We start from the raw sequence: 20,787 nt of genomic DNA, 5'->3' as shown, positions 1-20,787 counted from the left end.
AGATGGTTTATTTATTTGACTGTATGATCTGGAAAGCAGGAGAAAAGAAGAATATAAACTCCCAGGATTTCATCTTTCACTGTGGTCACTGAAACAGATTTCACTGAGCAGACATATCCCTGAGTCTGCTGGCCTCTAGTGGCTTGCAGCCCAGCCTTGCTTCATTGCAAGCCCTTTCTTGCTTCAGATATGTTCATCCCACTCTGGCCACTCTTTATATCACTACTGGTTTAATAAATCTGAGATTTCTTTGCTATATATGATGTCTAGATAGAGCTGCTTTGGAAAGGAGAATGATTATCAACCCACCTTCGGTTGCATGTCTCTTGATAGATCTGTAGTTTGTGCTCATTCACATTGAATTCCTTTAATATAGCATCTCTGTTTGGATTCCTTAAATTCAGATGGGTGTCATAAAGGAACAGCTGGTTATTAAGCTCCTCCTGGCGCTTTCGAAGTTGACGACATGAGGAATAAAGCTCTTCTTCACTTTCCTTCAAAAGAATATTGGAAATCAATATAACTTGTAAGACACATACCCCAAAACTCTGTTGATTCTGTTTCATTTTTGAAGAGGGATTTTTTTTTCCCCTCCTAAACACATTCCATAGTGTTATAAAATTTTTCTGTAAACAAAGTAACTAACTAAGAAAACACTGAAAAAATAAAACTCAGCCCTACTATCTAGCAGGGGCATGAGGTACATTCCAGCATGAGTCATGAAATGTGTGTGTCTAGAGATGTATATTGGAACACTTTTCCCTAATAAAGCATATCAGCATATCAGTTGAAGAAAGGACAACAAATAGTGTATCATGGTGGGCCATCATATTAAAGAAAAAGTAATTTTTGACTATTCCATCATATTTGCATATTAGGTCACATACTGCCAATCCTGGTGCTTTCCTATTGAAATCTAGATTAAAGGTGAGAATAGTGACCAGTAAATGGGACCCCTAATACCAGCAAGTACTCAGCTGATCAAGAAGGAAGGGCAGATCCTTTGCTTCAATTTAGCTATGGCGATTTAATACTTGCAGAGGAACTGACTTAGTATTTGAAGATTAATTTGCAGCAGTCAGAGTTTCTGTTCTTGTATACTGCCCACAGTAGAAAAGTGTCTCAAAATTCTCCACAAACATAAAATAATCATCAAGATTCCCTTCATGATTTCAAATTTTTTAATGCCTCAAAATTTTGGATGCACAAGCAGTCTCCTCTATAGAGTTACTAGTGGCTAAGAGTATTGGCAGAACTGAAGTCTTAATTTTCACATCAGTAGCAAAACAAGATACTCATCCTACAAGAAATGACATGCAATCAATAAATGTAATAAATCTGAGCACTTTCAGAGATGGCATACCAATAAGCACACCTCTTTTAGCATTCAGTCCAGACCTAGGAAAACAGACAAGTTTAGCAACATACCCAAAAGCTTCAGTTTGGGCATAAAGCTTCAGTTTGGGCATAAAGCTTCAGTTTGGGCATAAAGCTCCTTCCTCCACTCTCCTTTTTCCTTTCAAAACATTTTCCTACAATTCCCTGCTGTGGGTTGGAGGAGTTGAAAATATAGCCTCAGCTCTATGCTACAGATTAAGATCAAAAAATATTTTTTTTTAAAGCTTTGCTTTCCCAGATCACAAAGGGAATAAACAGATTGTCAATTACCTATTTGCACACACAATCAAGATGCCTAAATATTATTTGTTCTTGTGAATAAACATATCCACAAAGCTAGACTTTAAAACCCCACTTAAGAACATCCGCTTCAATCTTTGTTAAAAACATATGCACTATTGAAGCTGACTGTAATCAGAAAATGCTAAAAAGACACATGCGCTTCCCAAAGCAAGTAAATCAATTTTCAAGCAAATAAAACATGCTTCTAAATATCTTAACAACTTCAGTATACTACAATTTCTACAGTACAGAAAGACTCTGGTTAAGTTGCACAGAAACTGTTAACAGCCCTACGTGATAATTTACACGTGTATGCTTACTTTTATAATAATTTTGCTTCTCTGAGAAATTCCATGGCCATCTGTAATCACCTTTATAATTTTCTATTTCACCTTCAAGAGTACACAGATGGACTTTCTACATAAACAGGCCTCTTACTAAATTATATCATTTTAAGGAGGATCATCGTTTAAAACAGGGCAGGAGAACAGATGGGTAAAGCCTCGATCTTTTCTGATACTTCTCGAATGATCTGGCAAAGGTTCTAAAAGTTGATTAACCATGGCTAGTCTTGGTTTGCTGCAGACTGCCAAACAAAAGGGAAAAATTTTGAAAGTTCTCGTGCTATTGCATTACCACCCAGAAACGTCAGACATTGTGAAAACAGAGAGCTGTGCTGCATCTTCATTTGGCTTAACAAGCAGAAGGGGCTTAAAGAGTGTGAGATGTGCTACCGTCAAAGGACTTGGTGCTGACAGATTGGGAGATACACTGCTGCTATGAACAACACTTGAAGAGACACTCCTGCCCCAGGCAAATAATGAACTGAATTTCTGAAGCAAAACCCAGGCAGGAGGGATTTGCGATGTACCTACAAGTGATATCTGTGCTCAACATGCTTGGCAATGGTGAGTTGTTATCGGTTTTCTCAAAGGTAGCAAAACAAGAAAAGATCGGTTTATCTGGCCTCCTGTATGAGACTCGTCTCCATGGAATCTGAATGTTTTAAATGTTATTTTTAAAGCACATGGACCTCTTCTGTTTACATGCACGCACGCACTTGGTCTCAGCTCCTAGCTTTCTCCTGCTTTCATGACCCTTTGCCAGCCAACAGAGGGAAGCTACCATGGCTGCTAAGACGCTGTGATTACACACAGTCATTTTACATCAGGTGGCTTTGTAAAAATCTTGACAAAGAACATTTGAAAAAGGCTGCTACTCCTCTGTTAAGCAGAGTGTGACTAAGAATTCAGCAACTTCTATTTCCATGCATTTGTAATTGCAGGAGCAAATCTCTCCAGGACATAATGACTTATTATTAGCAGAACCTGGTGTTTTGATCAGGAAAATACTGGATGATGACGTGAACTAGAGCATGAGGCTGAATGGCTGTGAATGAGTACAAATAAAAAGTTGAACATACTTATTCCTATGAACCTAAAGGGTGCTGGAAAGTACCCTGAAATCCCCACTGACTTCCCAGAAGCATCTTTAAACTTGCATCATATAGCCTCTATGCCAAAGTAGTTAGATTACGTAAAATATCGTTGAGGTATGGAGAGAGTTTGAGAATAAGCCTGCTTTAATATACAGCAGCAGCTGTGGAACGTCAACAATTGCTGCTCAGAGATCAGCCACTTTAATGCCTGCCTTCATGAACAGGGATGCATTGTTATTTTTTCCTTGTATGTTTAAAAATATTAGTTCCTCAATTATGTGTTTTACAGAGGCTTAAAAGAAGCAGATTAGAACTTCAGTAGGAACCAGAATGTGTCTTCCTCATGTTGGTTTGTTGTTGTTTTTTAATGAAATAGGGAACAATGGCTTTATTTTCTCTTCCTAAAGCGACTTCTTTTTACATAAGACCTCACAAAGGAAAAAAAAAAAGATTATTCTCAGAAGTGAAAGCATGAATTCAGCTAGCTTTGCATGGCACCAGTGGGTTTTAACTCAACAGGGTAAGTCACTGACCATGCTGTTATAGGAAAAAATAGTGGAGGGAATGAGGTTTTTGTTAAAAGAAATTACGCACAAACATGCGAGTGATCTGTCCACTCAGAGGGAGAGCAACTCAATTTATTTTACTGATCTTCCACAGTACCTAAGAACGAAGTACCAGATGGTAGCATATCAGACACAGAACAGAAAACTAAATCCTCATTTCCTGATTTCCACAAAAAAAAAAAATTATATGTTCTAAGTGCAGCAAAACAAACCAGTCGTTCTCACCAGAACTTGTTGCATTTCACAGTGTACCAGAAGTGAGGCCAGCTCTATATCTTCACTATAGCCGTTCTTGAGAGGAACTGATCTAAAACCTGAAGAAATCATATACAAAGGACAATTAGAGTGAAAACAGAGGATTATCTGCAGTCACAAAAATGGTGCAAAGTGTCCCAAGACTAACAGATCCTTCACTGCTCAACTGCTCTGCTGCTGAGAGTAGACTACATTGTAAAGACTACAGGGAAGCAAAAGGCAAGAATGCAACACTGAGAAACACACGATTTCATATGCTCTTGAAAACTAGAGACAGATGCAGAGGAAATCAGAGAACTTACTCTAGGTATGTCCATATCTAAGGCAATTAATAAAACAAATGCACTGACACCAAACTATGAAAAAGAATCTTCTCAGATTTTACTCAGATATCCTCAGTCCCCTTGCTCAAATGAAATCCATGGTTAAGAGAGTTAAAGACATACTAGTCATAGTAAGGAGATAACAATAATATCAAAATAGTGATCTTGTTGCTTTCATCTGAAATAGAGCACAAAGTGGTAGAAGAAAGAACAACTGTCCCTTATTGAAATCTTCCACTTTCAGATCAATGAAGTCAATGAAGAAATTTCAAGAAAGGGTGGGAGACGGATATTAAATACTTACACACAACACACCCAGTATCATAATAAATAACACATTAAAGGAACTCAGGTCAAAGGAGCACTTTTGTATTTTAGCATGTTGCAGCTGCTACTGAGAGCAAAATCGCAATACAACAACGTCAGAAAGCATCTTTCTGACTTCGTCCTTTATTATACCTACTGCTCTTTACCTGATTTGATTCCTTTGATGGGAAAAGTGGCATGTGCTAAGAAGTTGGGATCACTGAACATATCCTCCTCATAAACAACAAAGCGCAGAAACGCTAGATTTGGATCATAAATTTCAAATTTCACTTGCTCTGGACAGGGCACCCAAACAGGATTAAGGCCATTGTCATCTGTAATGAAAAGCAAACATTTGCAATATGAAGCAATAATTTAAATTCATTCACATAAGGGTACGTATCTCAGGAAATTTTCTGGAGATACAAAGGCCCAAAAATCCTATTTACCATCTCTCTCCTGTTGTAATTTTGCTTCAAAAGGTTTCTGTTTATTTGCTACCAGGTGGGGGAGATAGGAGGAAACTTGGCAGAGACGGAAATCCATGAAGAAAAGCTATTATTTGTATTTAAATATACAAAACCTCCTTGGATATGTATTTGTAAAAAGCTAATTCATTGCTCATATTCATGACCCTCATGCTCCATATCAGCATAAAAGCATGAAAAATACTGGGAAGATAAATGTACAGTGGCTGAATTTTCATACTTATTTATGGAGCACTGAGTATTCTGGCATGTATGATACAGACAGAAAGTTTGCTGTCTAATGTCTTGGCCACTCCCCACAAAAATCTAAAATCGTAATTGTCTTCTCTGAAGTACTCAATAGCCACAATGCATATTCTGCTCCTCACTCTGTCTTTACCAGAGTGGTGTCTACACCATAATTTCAGTGCTTTGAATAACTGGAATCAAAGCCTCTTGTCTACCAGAGAAACACTGCTGGATCCAGAAATACCAGCTCATTAGGAGATGGTCAGTCAGCTTATTGAAGGCTGTTCTGTCTTCTTACATTTAAAATTCTAGTTGCTATTTGGCTGCTGCTGAGATATTGCCCCATTTGCCCCTTATCCAAAACTCACCAGGAGTGAGCTTTGGTCAAACTTCTCCTGCGCTGCAGGTTATGCTACTTTACAGCCTAAGTTTTCTCCAAAGGAATCCCAGCCTTAGAACCCTATTTAAACAGCACAGTCTGAATCTCATGGTAGCTGAATCCATTTGGAGCAGAGCTTTGAGAACCAACTAGTAATGTTAAAGACATTTTCAAAAGAGCAATTTTTAAAATATGCAAATTACGCAAACTCACGTATAGCCAAAAACATTACAGAATTGCAACTTTTTATGAACTATAACAGTTTTTCTCTGAACTTGTTATACATTGAAGTTTCTCGAATTAACTGGCCCTGAGACACACAACAGAATAATATTGTATGACAGTCAAGAGCAACAGTCACCTTATTTCTCCCTGCATAGTTTGTCGGCCAGTTACAGACATGGTAAATTCCTATTCAACCTGTTTATTTTTTATTTTATTTAAGTGCACTGGAAGTATAACTATATCCCCCCAAACACAAAACTGCAGATAGATACTCACTCACAACTGTTGTCTTGAATTTGTTATTATCATATTCAGCCCCACAAATTTCTACCTCTACGAAGGGACAAGCAATGCTTCTACCAGGCTTAGGAAGATGACGAGCACCTAAAACCTGTAAGAGCAGCAGTAAATTATAACCATGTCCGAAGGAAGCTCATCACCCTTATTTCTGCACAGAAAGTAGCTTTTAAAAGACAATTCCACTAGAAGAAAAAAATATTTTTAACTAAAACCCAGAAGAACATACAAAAAAAACCCACACTCACTCTCTTGAATAAGTGTTTGCATGTATTAAACATACTATCCATGCCACCAGTAATCATACCCTCATTGTTTGGGTGACCCAATGGTTCACATTCTAAGATACAGTTGCTAACTTTCATTCACAAATGCTTATACACAATATGCAGTTCCACACCAGGTTTGTAACGTAAGTTTTGTCATCTCTCCTCAGCCCTTCTTACATATCTATTTTATGAGCTGTACTCCTGCTTTACTTTCACAGCCCGTTTCCCTCTTTTCTAAACTGTAGTGAAAAGCAGTTAATGGGTTTGTTTCTTGATAGCACTTCTCAGAAAACATATTTTTAAAAGATATCTCTTACTGAATAGCAACTGAGAACAGAAACAAGTTCAATTTGCATTTGGCACTATAAGACAATATGCCATAATTTTCAAATGATTCAAATGGTGATGATGAGGCCCACCTCTCTATGAAAAATGAGACTGACATTCTGGTAAATCACAGTGCACTAAATAAGCTGACTTTTTCTTCCATTCATCATATTATTATTGTTTTCTGCTTAGTTTCTATCTTCCATTACAAACATCTATCACACTGGAAATTTCTGAACTAGTTTATCTGCGGCTAACCAATCTCTAACAGCACCTTTCTAATGAGAAGTCAGTGGAGTGAGAATGTAAGTTAGTTCAACTGGAATTTTTATTAGTCATTATATAAAATTATCTCAGCATCATGTTTTCAGTCCTATAGCATGTGCTTCATTAGCATGATAAAGATACATGTTTCCTTTCAGGAATGAGTTTCATTCTAAAACACTCTGACATTTAAAAACAGTGTTTTGACAATCTCTCAGATCTTGCTCTGAAATATAATAGCTTTATTTTTAGCTTTATAGATATTTATAACTTGTAAAAACATAATTTACAAAAGAGATTTACCCTCACTGTCATAATCATCTGCAATTTCCTCCTTGATTCATTTGGCATTGGGTCATATTCTTCATTTCTCATGTTTTCTGGCTGCAGAACATAGCCAGTTCGTCCATTAAGTGAAAACAAGGCATGGTTCAATTGCATGTATTTATCTAGGGAGAGAGTTAAACAGTCATAACAGAAAGATTCCCATCTGAATAAATCTAAAGAAAGTATCAGACTAATGGCTCCTCTGCACCATTCCTTCTGGTCACCATTTTCTCAGACAGAGCTGGAAAGGTAACCTGGAAGATTTGGTTCCCTTCAATAGCTGACCTTGACAGGCCATTTCTCACCAGTTTTAATCCTGATGAACCCATTTCCATTCATAACTGGTTTCCTAAGTACATAACTCTTTGTTCCTAAGAAAGCTGAGTACAGTTTTCTCCGTGGCTGAACAACTGCTCATCCACCTGAACCTTAATGTGAATATCTTTGCTTGCTTCTCAGGAAGAGATCAAGGTGAAATTAGCCCACTCATTACCTCTAAAAGGTTTGTCTGGTTCAGAGACAAGTTAGAATAGAAGGAATTCTAAAGATGAAACTTAGGAGAACTGCTCTGGAACTAGGCATCTGTTGAAAGGGAAAAACCTAAATAGAAGGCAACTATGGGAGAAATACACACATATAGCTTTAGGCCCTGCAGAGAAAGTATGAAACAGAACAAGGAGAAAAGCTTGTAAGCTGCTTCTGCAAAGAGCTAAAGGACAAAAGGAGAACTAAACATGGACTAGGGAAGTTAAAAGTGGAGTCAGAAAGAAACTGCTTTGTTTGTTTTTCTCTGCATTTTCTTTTCAGTTCTGCTGAAAGAAGTTAAAGATAACCTGCAATAATTGCTCTAGAAAAAAAAGAGACAATTGGAGGTAGAGCTGATGAAAATGCTTTGTTCTCTTCTGTCCAGGCATTATTTGCTTGATTCCAGACACCTTGGAAAAGGCAGAACCACTGCATGAGTCAGTGAGTCACAGCTCCCTATCAGGTCACTGAAGAACTATACAGGTCATAAGGGGAACACCGAACTGGTGAGAGCCCAACAGAAAGCTAGGGGGAAATTCTGTCAGACCGGACAGGTTATAAATTGCCCACTGAAATGCATTTTCAGTTGCCACTGAGGTAGTCTGGGAAGCTGAGATTTAGCATAGTATGCGTGAGTTTGTAAAACGTGATACACTGGCCCTGATCCTCAGCTTTCATTATTCAAAGTCTTTGCTGAAGACAGCACAGATGCACTTTTAAACTGCAACTTATGTTTGATGACTTCTTCATCTGCCAGCTGCATTAACAACACAGCTACCACCCACATCAATGGCATCTGGTCTTGGGCTGCTAGGCCAGCTCTGTGGAATGGCAGATACGGCTTTCAGAAACTGATTTCTGGGAATCTGTTCCATCAGGTGATCCACACATTCACAAATAAACTTTAGTTCTTTCACCTTTCCTCTTGCTGTGAAGAACAAATAAATAGGACAGCCACAGTGGCTGGAATGGCAGAGAGGCCAGAAAGGGGCTCATTAATACTAAAGCAAAGGGTGGATTAAATTCCTCTTTAGAGGGAATATTACCTGGAGTTTGGAAGTTCAGAGCCACCATCTGGGAGCCACAAAGCCAGAGGCGAAATGGGTCATAGTTGGATGAGTCAACTCTCTGTCCTTTAGGGTAGACACGTGTCAATCCCTTCTGGTTGTATTTCAACAACTCAACAGGTTTTTGCTTAACAATACTTTCTGCCTTGGTTTCCACAAAAGAACGGATTTCTTTGAAATCAGGATTTTCTACATAGGGTAGGGAGAAAAAAGGGTGGTTACTAAAGCAAAAAAGAAGTCACAATTTATACTATATTTCCACTAACACTTTGTTTTATTTTGTGCTTTAATGCAATAATTGAGAACGTTTTAATGCAGACATCGCAAATTGGTTGAATATCAAGTCTGAAAGTTAAAATTGCCTGCCTGCCCTTGCAGCAGGGCAGATAAAGTCTGTAGTCATGTTCTCATCTCATCATTGCTAATAATGCACTTCTGACCATTACAACACATTTAAATGAGACATCTTTTCCTGGGTGTAAATGGGGAGAAGAAAGGGTGAGTCAGGGTTAGCCAATGCCGCAAACAATGGCTGTAATTATAGTGTCCCAACCATACTGACAGCTAATTAAAAATATTGGCAAAGAAACTTAAGGAAGAAGGGCATATTTGCTGGATTCTCCAGCAGCAATGACAAAAGCTGGAATAAGAAGTACCTTTTTCAGTGTCAGATTCCACACCTGCACTTACACAGACCCCACGTCTCATTTATATTAATAAGTCTACAGACCATTCCAATAGCTTATGAGTCCTTATGTAAATGGAAAACAGGTCTTTACGGTAAAATTATATAATGCAGAACAAATCTTTCTTAAGGGTTTTACAAATCACGAGTGTTGAGTTGAGTTTCTCATCTCAAAAAAAGAGAATCGACAGGTAACTAGTGAGCTTCCCTATGAAAGTCATTGAGAGGATGTCTCTAGTTAGCTAAGTTGGAAATTTGTGACAGTTTCAAAATATATCTTCTTCTAAAGCCTCCTTTCTAAAGGAAACCCACTGACCCTGAGAAGCTTCCTAGTCTTTGTTACTGTGATTTTACTAACTGCAAAAATGCAACATTATGAAAAATGAAAATTTGGGTAAGTTCTCAATTGTTCTTGTCTCATTTACGGTCTTTTGTTCCTCTGTGCCTCATTTTAGTAATTTGTTCCACATTTGGTCTCACACTTAAACATTAACAGGTTGAGATGTATGCTCAAAACAGTTCTTATAAACCATTGGCTTTTATCTGACATTTTATAATATAAATACCATCGAGAACTCTCTAGTGTGCAATTCCAAATTGTCACTGAAAACTCCACATGGGTGAGGCAGAATTCTATTTTCCAGTAGAGAATTTATTTTCTGTTCTAACATTTCAACTAATATCTATGGAGATTAATAGAGAAGGTAGAATTCAGATGTAATATTAAAGGAGATTACCTAAATTGTCCTTAGTTTTGCTTGTTGGCTTGCAGTAGATTACCAAATCAGATAATTCAATAGCGATTAATTGATTCTTTTCCCAGTACTTCCTCCTGTTCTCCTGTAAAATTTAACAATGTTTAACATTACAGTTACACTAAGCATAATGGTACCATAACTCCAGGGTAAACTCTCAGGAAATGACAAAATTAATACATCCTTTCTTGCCCCAATTCCTATATGACACTTTAGACACTTGCATACATATGATATATTTTAAAATCCAGTTCAGAGAATAGATTAACCAAGTGTTGTTGTTGTTTTTTAAGCAACTGTCTCAGTGCTTCCCTGAATCAGTCCTACCCAGAAGCCTGGCAACAAAATTACCTTTTGAGGGGTAAGGGGGACTCTATACTATTTTTGTTAAGTTCTTGACTGTACGCTGCTAAAGTTTGAAAAAAAAAATGCAAAGTTTAGTGAAGTTTCTATCTATTTACAATCTTGATCAGGACTTATGTCTTCCTAGTAACTCCCAAAAGACTAAATTCAAACACTATGAGCATTGTTCCAGTAGTTCCCTATTTGCATAGCCAACCAGCAATATTAGCATGGAAAAAAACCACAGCAATCAAATAGGCATCATCAGTAATAAGCCCACTATCTATCTCCGTATTTACAAGTACTTGCAATGGAAGCCGAGCAAAAGTCCCTGCTATCAGGGACTGGAAGCTATTGAAATCAGTGTGACTCATACAGAGTGGAGATATTTTGGCAGGAGGCTTTTCAGACATAAGAAGAGATTACAGGATAGAACATGTCAGAAGAGTCACATGGTGAACAGTTAGTAGCTTTGGTCCAATAGGTTATGAAGCAGCAGTAATTAAGAAGCTTTCCAAAAGAATTCCTTCAACAGGATGAATTGAAGAGAAAAAAAAACAGAAGTTGGGGAGCCGTACATTTCCAGAAACGGTCACTGAAACAGAGATACATTGAAGTATAAGAAAAGCAAAGAGAAATGTAGCATTAAGACTTGAAATAGCCTTGGAAAAAAACTGCAAACGTGAACTCCATCATACTTAGTGCTCCACCACCATTTCCCAGACATTGCTCAACAGTAAGCAGTGCTCTCACTAGCAAAGGCACTTGCAGATGCCATGAGCCCATCTTTAGACATAACTCTAGTCACAGTCAAGCAGCAGAGCCAGCAATGAACAACTGTCCCTGGGAGCATGGCAAGTATTAGTATTAAACAGAGATGACAAAGTACATAAAGCTTAGACAGTTTTATTTTTAAGTGTACAATGGACACAGCCCAAAAGTAAACTGATAAAATGCCTGTATCATATCGTAGCATTGTGTTGATTCACTATGCTTTTTCCTTCCCCAAAATACAGACTGTTAACTGTACTGGCGAAAAAGGCTTGTTCTTTTACCCCTCCCCATGCAGCAGTCTATCATGTGAACTTTCAAGACGCCACACTGTGAGAAAACCCTGTTGACTGACAGAAATGAGCTTTAGAGCATCTTTGAACACAGACTATTTAATGCTCCTCTAACTGCACAGAGGGAGAAAAAGCTGCCAAGTTCCTGAAGAGCCATTGATATGTCATGAAAAACATTCCATTTAGAGACACTTCTTCTAGGTCACATTTCTCTTTTTCTCATTTTTATTTCTAAATGAAAACCTGGCATTAGAACCAGCTCTGTCCTCCTCCAACAACAGGTCAACAGCTCCTGTTGCTTCTTCCCTTGCTGAATTTACAGTCCTCTGCTTGTGACACCAACTTGTTTGCTATAAATATGATTCTGATGACCCTCAAAGCATTATCACTCCAGATGAAGGATAAACAGCAGGAGCCAAAAAGATACTAAAACACATTTTGCATCATTCATATGACCCAGTTAATAATAAAACGTGAATAAAAGCAATAAAGGAAAGAGTATACTTAAGTATAGTCATCATAAAGGCTTTTTAGTAACGTCAAAGACTTTAAATACTGGAAAAGAAGACTGAGAAGTAAATTAATACACCAGAACACAAACTGCAGGTCCTGAAGAATGCCTTTTTTTATGTAGCAGTAAATATGGACACAGAAGCTAAGCTTAGGGAGAATCCTCTAATCTTGAAACAAGGATTTAGAAAGACTGCTAGTGAAAAAATGGTAAATCCAGAATTGGGCCATTAGTTACAAATAAATAAAAATACTTGTCAAACAATTCCCTACTAGTGCCATTGCATTCACTGAACAGCAGAGTTAGTAAACAGAATTAAGAAGAGTTTAGGCAAAGGCAGCTCAGGTTTCACATATACTCACTAGAGGATTCACAACTCTGGACAGAACAGTCCGAGATCTGAGTTTCTTCTGCTTAACATTAGGACTGCACCAGTGTAATCAGGTGTAAAACGATAATGGTATCTACTTTGTACTACTACATACACTTCTCCACTGAGATGCAGAGTGCAACACAGACAGTACTCTGCTGAAAAACTCCTGTTAACATAAAAACAAAACTTTCTGAAGACTGGTGCTCTGCTAATTTATGTAGCATTCCCAAAAAATTTAGGGAACAAGATTCACAGTATCAATAAAATCAACAGACTAGCAGCCATATGCAAGAGAGTCTAGGATCAGGCTTTAGCAAGATTCAACAGTATATGGCAGCTAAAGATCAATTCTAATCTAAATTTATAGCATTACATTATAAAAACCAGCAATGGAATATATTTTTATCAATACCTCTTCTGCAGTTTTCCATGTGATTTCACGGATACCTTGGTACCATTCAAATAGTTCTTCTACTTTATCAGTTGCAAACTCAACAGGTGGATCTTCTGGATTCTTGGGTTCCAGAATGAAGACAAAAGGCTTTTTGTGTTTCCCTTGTGGCATTTTCACTGTTAGGCAACACAGTAGCAAGAGGTTTATACTAAATTCCAACAGTTCTTCATACTGCAGTAAGCTGTCAGTGTTCTTGATTTATCACAACAGCTAATGTTAAAGCCCTGGTTATTGTAATAAAATCTCTTATGGGGCTGAACAGTTAGTATCATTAAGTTTCATCATATTACTTGTATATATACATATATATATACACACATATATATAAATAAGTCAGTTCCACAAAATCTTTCCTGCTAAACAGAAAAAAGCCCTATTCAACTCAGAAGGCTCAGGAGTCCATTTATAAGCATCAGAAAATACATACCAACATTGTACGTATTGAGTACCAGTATTCCACGACACAGAGAGCCCAATGGATTGTCCTCGATGATCTGTGAAAAACAATGGCTTATATTTGACCCTCAGTCTTTTCCTCTTGAGTGGATATGCACAGGACAATTAACAAATAATAAATACACACCATTCAATCCTATCACAGTTTCACTGAAAGTATGCCCACTATAATGTTTAAAAGTCTGTTTCCATTTCAAGGATTTCTCATTTTGAGAAACAGATGATAGCCTCAATAGTGAGAGTCAAAACAGGGAGTGCAGTTTCTGTCCTTACATAACTGCTCATTTCTAGTCTGTTTTAAAGCTACAATAACCATAAAGAACAAAAATATTTTTATATATATATTTTCCTCCAAAGACTCCAAGCAAACTCTTGGAAGTGATCAAGTGCAACAAAAGTATTCAACATTTTGTTTTTAAAACCTCCAAATGTCAAAACTGCCTACTTTGTGTTTTGTTAAACAAATCTTTGCCCCAGACTTTGGATTAGATTTTTACACACTTTTGACAGACAGGATAGGGTTAGTTATGCACAAAAACTGGATAATGGAGCATGAAAATAGCTAGCAAAATGTGTTTGTGCATCCAGTTTTCCCACTTGCAAACATCTAGGCAGTAATTATGAAGGCAAATTAGTTATAAATTTCAGGCACATTACTGTTTCCCTAAATTATCTGAAAAATCTAATCTGGTATGATTTTCATCAGCAGGAAACAGTTATAACCTCCTAAAAACCCACCGTATCAGTTATCTTCTTAAGTAGTTATCTGTGAGGAAAGCGCTGCCAAACATACTTGACAGCATAGAGAATAGCAAAGAATGCATTCATTTCTCCGTTCTGTGTTCTCTCAAACGCAGCGTGCACAGTCATAATTCCATAAACCAGACTGCCACTTTCAGCAGGCAGCATCTTCTAGGGAAACAGCAGACAAAGCTTGACTCTTACCTGGCTTTCAAGCTCAGCAGAATTAGCAGATGACATGTCTTCAACATAATTTGATGGAAAATAGTGTTGTACTTTTTCTCCATAATCCCCCTTCCACCTGAATTTAAAACAAAAAAGGACAGAGAGAGAAGAAACAAAGATGTTCAATAGGTCATTAATGAAGCAATAATCCTCAGTAAATTGGTCATTAATACCCAATACTAGCTTGCCTACTTGGCTATCACCAAAATAAAAGTGATGAAGTAGCTAAAAGCTCTAACACAGTGATCATTAACAGGTGATTTCAGAGGGATTACAGCTACTGTAAACTGGAATTAACAATTTAAGAGGCTTTTCCCCCCTCCAGTACTAAAAATACTATCATGTGGTTGATAGCCATGCAGAAACTATATGGAAACATGAGATTCCCAGGCTTTCCAAGCAACTTACAAACCAGCTAAGAAAGCAAGCCACTTACAAAAGCAGACTATACAGATAACTAAAAAAGAAAAAAGAAAAAAAAAATTGGTTTGTTCCCTATGTAGTACTATGCAGAGCAAGGAAGGAGACAGAGTAATGATGACAATGATAATAGATGCCTGACTTCCCAGAAGACAAGTGTTCAGGAAGGATGAAGAGAGTAAAGGACAAATGCTGGATACACTGGGATGTGAAGGCTCTACCAGGCTGAGGTTATTGCTGTATACAGGAGGACAACGGAAGAGACATGAAAGGAGACTTGAGGTTGTGTTTTTGGCTTTTGTTTAATATGCTGGCATTAAGATTTATAAGGCTACAGCTCACAAGCAGCAATCAGATAACAGGCAAAGAGTTTAAGAACTACTACCCAAAGCTGATTTTTTTCCTCCCTAGTAAGTCACTAGAAGTTCTCCTATGAGGAATCCTTGTCCTTACCAGCCTCCAGTTTCCTTTGTGACATTATGAATTAGAGCCCCTCGGCAGAAGCTCAGTTCATCACTTCTTTTGGCTCTGTAGTCATATAAAGCTTTCACTGTTCTCTGAGGCTTTAAGAGAAACAAAGAAAAGGGTTCAGGATAGGGGGACAGGTCATAAAATGATCAATAACATGATCTTTAAAAGACAGGGAGGGAATTAGATCCCTTTTTTCTTATGAAACTTAGAAAGCTTAATACTGAAGTTCCAGAGTGACATCTATTGGCAGGAGGAAGCAAGTGATGCTACTTAAGAGCTATTTTTCAAATATCAGCAAGGAAAAAAAAAAACCCTTTCGTTTATGGGCGCTGCAACATAATCATGGTAGAACAAAAACAGTGAGCAATAAATCCTCTCTCTTTGCTACCTGTATTCAGACACAGTTGGAGCCTGCAGGCTTAGATGCAGTTTAAGAGCCTCCCCTTCAAAACCACATCAGCTCTCCAACTGATCTAATTTTCTTTAGGAAAAACCCCAGTTTTAGCAGGATAAGAAATTTCTTTATCTTGAATTTACTACTAGCGAAATCATTCAGTAGCAACACAAATTCATTAGTCAAAAAAGACTAAAAAGAATTACAGCCACATAATTTACAAGCAGGTGAGCTTTTGTGAGAAATTAGAAGCAGACAGGCCCTAACAAGAATTAGAGATATGTAGATGTTTGCTGTGTCACTCATTTTTAAAACATCACATACATCCTAAAACAAGACAAATTTAAGTAACTCTCTACTAACCAAAGACACCGCTTTTCTATAGAAAACGCAATGGAAATCTGCACCTACTTACGCAAGCAAGCCACTTTTGTTAGTTGAATTCTGAAAATTTTGTGCACAAATAGTGGTGCTTATTAGCAAACACACTCAGGGTTTACGTGTTGTATTCTATTTCCATGAGGACTTGGCCTCCTCAGATTGAATTTTCTCTTTGGCTAATTAATTTCTGGGCATATCTGCTTAAGTATGCATGCCAAATCAAATCACCTCCACAGACTCAATAGCAAAGTGCCTGATATCCCAGTACAGGTGAATCAATACAGGATTTGCACAAAGAAAATGTGCGTGTGCAAATTTTAAAGAGAGGCTGGGAAAGTCACACTCTTTATACTTCTGCTATCCAGCCCTCCATAAATCAAGCAGACTAACACTTTCAATTATCCTTTTCATTGCTGCTAGCAGGAAATCGACAAACAATTATCATCTTTTCAGAAGTCTAAGAGAAAGTGTGAAGAATATCTTTCCTTAAGCATACCACTGCCGGGGTGATTTCACTGGGTTCCACATACATCTTGACATCATAGAGGGAATTAATGTCTTTTTCCTTAAAAAGCAAAACAGAAAAAAGTTATGGGAATTAAAAATTGCAAACATACTTACTGTTAATATAACAAGAAATCCTTGTAGAAATCACCTTTCTGACAATACTTGGACAAACAGAAGAGGAGGCCAGCCAGACACCTATGTTATGCTCATTTCTACAGTTGAACCCACAGCTTTGGCTTGTCATTTAACCTGTCTATGCCTCAGTTTAATCAACAGTAAAACACAGTGAAACAGAAATACCTCACAAAAGCATCTCAATTCATCAAATGCTTACAAGTAGCTTCGAGATTGTGAGTATCATTCTGTGTGCAACAGAGGAAGACAATACCCACAATTATGATTTCTGTGTTACAATGGTAACGCTTCAGTTCCAGTAGTGGTTTCACTATTAAAAAATATCCTAAAACATGGAAAGTTACTTCAGTATACACAGTCATACTTTTTTCTTTCATCCTGTCCTTATGTTCCCATTTGGACATGGTCCTAGGATACAAAACCCTAATTATAAGCAATACTATTAAAAATCATGTCTAAAAATCCCTTCAGTCCCTTTTATTCTCCCCAGAAAAACAAAAGCACAGACTTTGATTTCCTCAAAGATGCCAAACTTGTTTTTCCTGCAGCTTTTAAAAGACACATGCTTGAAAACAGAAGAGATCATCTCATGCTTTCCAAACGCCAGTTACCTCAATAAAGCTTTAAATCTTGTCAAAAAACACATCCATTCAGAAAGTAGACACCTATCCTATGCTAATGATCTGAGCTCCCTGTCTAGTTATTGGACAAAGGCAGGTACTTCTTGGGGAAATTTTCCTCATGCTTATCTCAAAGAGTGAGCCTTCAAAGGTACCTCTCACTTTTTAACACAAGAGACAGCTGGACACCATCTCCGAGATGTCTACAGCGAGGTGAGACAACTCTCACTGTAAGTCCCAGTGGAGAGATGCAGCAGAATGATTGATTTTTTCTGAAATGCTTAGCAACTGGCACCTGCATGATCATTTTAAGATCTGTATCTACTCTAGCAATAGAAGAGAACGCCAACTACAAGTGAGGCTATTATCAAAAACTCATTTTACAGCAGAGTGGCAATCCCCAGTTTCACTGAGCAGCTTTTCCAATCGAATCATAAGGAAGGCAGGAGTTTACCCATAAACAAAGACGAAACTCTTTCCTTCAGGTACCTCAAACACTTTGCAAGAGAAGTCAGTGTAACCCTTCCTGTCTTACAGGTAAGAAAACTCAGGCATAGACTGAAACTATCCACCTAAGCTCCCCAGAAAGTCATTTAGCATACCAGAACTGATCCCCAGGTCTCCCGAGTCTAGATGTGGGATTTTGTCCTCTACAGCAACTGCCACTCATACAAAGACCATCACTGACCGTGCTGTAGCGCTCCAGCAGCTCCTCAGTCACCGGGTAACGCAATTTCATTTTCCTGTACAGCGGATGCTTCTCATAGTATGTTACCAGCTCCACTAAACTTTCAAAATAGGCCGAGGTTCCAAGCACAAAGTGGCGGCCTTCTTGCTGAATTCGGAAGTGCTTCACTTTCCCCTCAGCTCTGTAAAATAAGTTCAGGTGCTGAAAAGGAGCTGGTATTCCTCCCAGTGAAATCTCCACTGCTGCAAACCAGACCATAACTGCCATGTGCATTTTTAATAGGCAACATAATTTCTCCTTTTCCCAAAGCTTGATTAAGTTCACAAACATTCACATTTTTCTACAATGTACAGAGCCTTGGGCTAAACCCATGCATTTGCCTATGTTAAACTTCCCTACTTTTTTCCCCTCTATACAAGAGTTTCCTGTCACTTTCATACTGGAAAAAAAGGTCTCTGGTTAGACTGAGAATCCTTCTGGAATCTGCTGTTGCTGATCTACAGTTGTTCCTAAGCAATAAGACACATTCTCCTCAATATGAGTAGCTGTTTTTTCCCTATGCCCATTCCGCTAACTACAGGAATCAACTTTGCAAAGAAAAAAATTTTTTTGTGTTTAAACACAAGATTCATGCTTTCACTGATGACAGTAAACCTGACAACTGTTCTACCCACAGAAGATTCCTGCATACTTTTCAAACTGCAGAAGTTTTGGAACTTCTCATTTTCCACTTAATGTGAAATGGTTTAATGGAGATTCTGCAGCTCAACAGACTTCAGTATTCACCTTGCTAACAGCAGAAGGATTAAAACCAGAGCCCGCAGTGAATCAGGCAATTCTGGACATCTTCAATACACAGTAAGGCATGTAAGTAAGAGAAAACAAGTATTTGCTTTCCAAAGCAATTTTATACATTGCAGAAAGAGGCATTTTTAAAGAAACCCAACTTGATTTGAAGGCACAATGGAGAATACCACAAGTCTATACATTTTATTAATGTTGCTACAAGAACCACAGTTTCAAAAAATACATCCCCTGGCAAGGAAAACACACAAGTAGATAGAAAACAGTTTCATTTTAACAGATACTGAATGAACTTCTGTCAGTTATAGGACAAGGCAGGATTTCCAGGGAAAAAGGATCTAGAATCACTGCTGCATTAGCACCAAAAAGAACTTCAAAATAGCACCCTATAGTAGGAAGCTTCAAGGAAGTGAAGAAGGTGACGCACAGGTCCATATGAGGGGAAAGGGATAATTAGCACCCATATTTGTTCTTATAAAAAAGTATGCAGGTTTATTCTGGTCACAAATTAACTGTTGTGCCTGTTCTCACACATTTTGCCCCCATATGCACCTACTGTCAAGATGCAATCAACCATGCAATTACTCAAACTTCACAAGCAGGATTTTCATTACTCTGGAAAGACCACAGTACTTATTAAATGAGAAAAACCACAATGCTGTGGACTTTGTAGGTACTGTAGTCACATCCATCTTTTCCTACCTGAAAGTCATGGCAAACGAATCCGGTTCATCCCTCTTTCTAATCAGAAAGGCTCCATCTCGAGGAATTCGCATCAACATGTCTTCTGCCTCTCCCCGACTCAGGTTACTATAATACCAACTACAAAAGTTAAAATCAAAATGGACAAAGGATTACAAAGCTGATCAAATATCATTCAGTAAGAAGAGGCAGTGTTACTAGCACTAGAGTCTCAAACATTACAAGAAAAATTATGCATTATATCTTCCCCGTCCGGCCACCTATCACAGCAGTTATTACAAAACACTAACTTGGCATCTTATTTGGGGTGAAACCATCAAGAAGATACCATAACATCTTGTTTCCTTAAAAGAATGAAACATAAATTAGCATTTCTTCCTGAAACAAAGGCAATGGATCCTGCTTTTAGTCCATCATTCTGTTTTCCATAGTTGATTCAGAGTCTTAACATAGTAGATATAAGGAAAAGCCCAAATACAGGCAAGAGAAAACCACCAGGCATTCAAATTCTTTGATTCAGACCTTGATTTGTTCTCTCACTCTAAGGATGGGCCTATTGATACCTTATGTGCCTTCATAGAAGGTATGACCACTTATATTGGCAGTATATCCCCACCTCCACAGAAAATCAGGAAAACTAACCCTTAAACTGTTCCTTCCCCTCACACTGGCTTCAAGAGTCACCTATGGGTGGTCAGTTTCTCCCAGATCAGGTCCCAGGAAAAAAAGTTTGAAGTTATAGATGTGATTTCACATTCAAAGGAGATTTCCTTTTTCTGACTGCAGAGAAAACAGATCAAAGGGCAGTGTCTACACAGTGTTCTGCCAGCAGGCTCTGCCCAGAATCCACATTTGGCAAATACCAGCTGGAAATAAAAACCAAGCTATGCTGTTTCCTACCAGCATGGGGCCAAGTTACCCTAATCAGCTCTGACAGAGGTGAGGTGGAGGGGCAGATTAAGGAAACATAACTCAGCTTGGGCTCACTGCCCCAGTAATAGAGCTTCCAGATGGCACAGACCATGACCACTTAGTTGCCAGACCACAGCCATCTACTAAATATCTAATCCAACCTGCTGGGCATCGTAAACCACT

The 20,787-nt window shown here is 38.1% G+C and overlaps 1 protein-coding gene across 5 annotated transcripts in view; it reads right to left on the bottom strand.

The window, feature by feature from the left end:
- The window catches only part of PLCG2 (phospholipase C gamma 2), a 76,412-nt gene that overhangs the window by 1,441 nt on the left and 54,184 nt on the right, over nucleotides 1-20,787 (bottom strand). For all 5 annotated transcript variants that reach the window (XM_026092588.2, XM_026092589.2, XM_064519748.1 and 2 more), the window contains 14 exons: nucleotides 19,693-19,812; nucleotides 18,187-18,367; nucleotides 16,733-16,801; nucleotides 15,444-15,553; nucleotides 14,550-14,646; nucleotides 13,576-13,642; nucleotides 13,107-13,264; nucleotides 10,387-10,489; nucleotides 8,944-9,153; nucleotides 7,349-7,494; nucleotides 6,165-6,279; nucleotides 4,736-4,903; nucleotides 3,910-3,998; nucleotides 310-494 (listed from right to left, as the gene is read on the bottom strand). In XM_026092588.2, the coding sequence (XP_025948373.1) occupies nucleotides 310-494; nucleotides 3,910-3,998; nucleotides 4,736-4,903; nucleotides 6,165-6,279; nucleotides 7,349-7,494; nucleotides 8,944-9,153; nucleotides 10,387-10,489; nucleotides 13,107-13,264; nucleotides 13,576-13,642; nucleotides 14,550-14,646; nucleotides 15,444-15,553; nucleotides 16,733-16,801; nucleotides 18,187-18,367; nucleotides 19,693-19,812 (1,818 nt within the window). The remainder of the gene's footprint in view (nucleotides 1-309; nucleotides 495-3,909; nucleotides 3,999-4,735; nucleotides 4,904-6,164; nucleotides 6,280-7,348; nucleotides 7,495-8,943; nucleotides 9,154-10,386; nucleotides 10,490-13,106; nucleotides 13,265-13,575; nucleotides 13,643-14,549; nucleotides 14,647-15,443; nucleotides 15,554-16,732; nucleotides 16,802-18,186; nucleotides 18,368-19,692; nucleotides 19,813-20,787) is intronic.

Source organism: Dromaius novaehollandiae, chromosome 13, assembly GCF_036370855.1.
Source record: "Dromaius novaehollandiae isolate bDroNov1 chromosome 13, bDroNov1.hap1, whole genome shotgun sequence".
In the NCBI taxonomy this organism is placed as follows: domain Eukaryota; kingdom Metazoa; phylum Chordata; class Aves; order Casuariiformes; family Dromaiidae; genus Dromaius; species Dromaius novaehollandiae.
The sequence above is the reverse complement of the archived record's forward strand: the minus strand, read 5'-3'. Positions and strand labels throughout refer to the sequence as shown.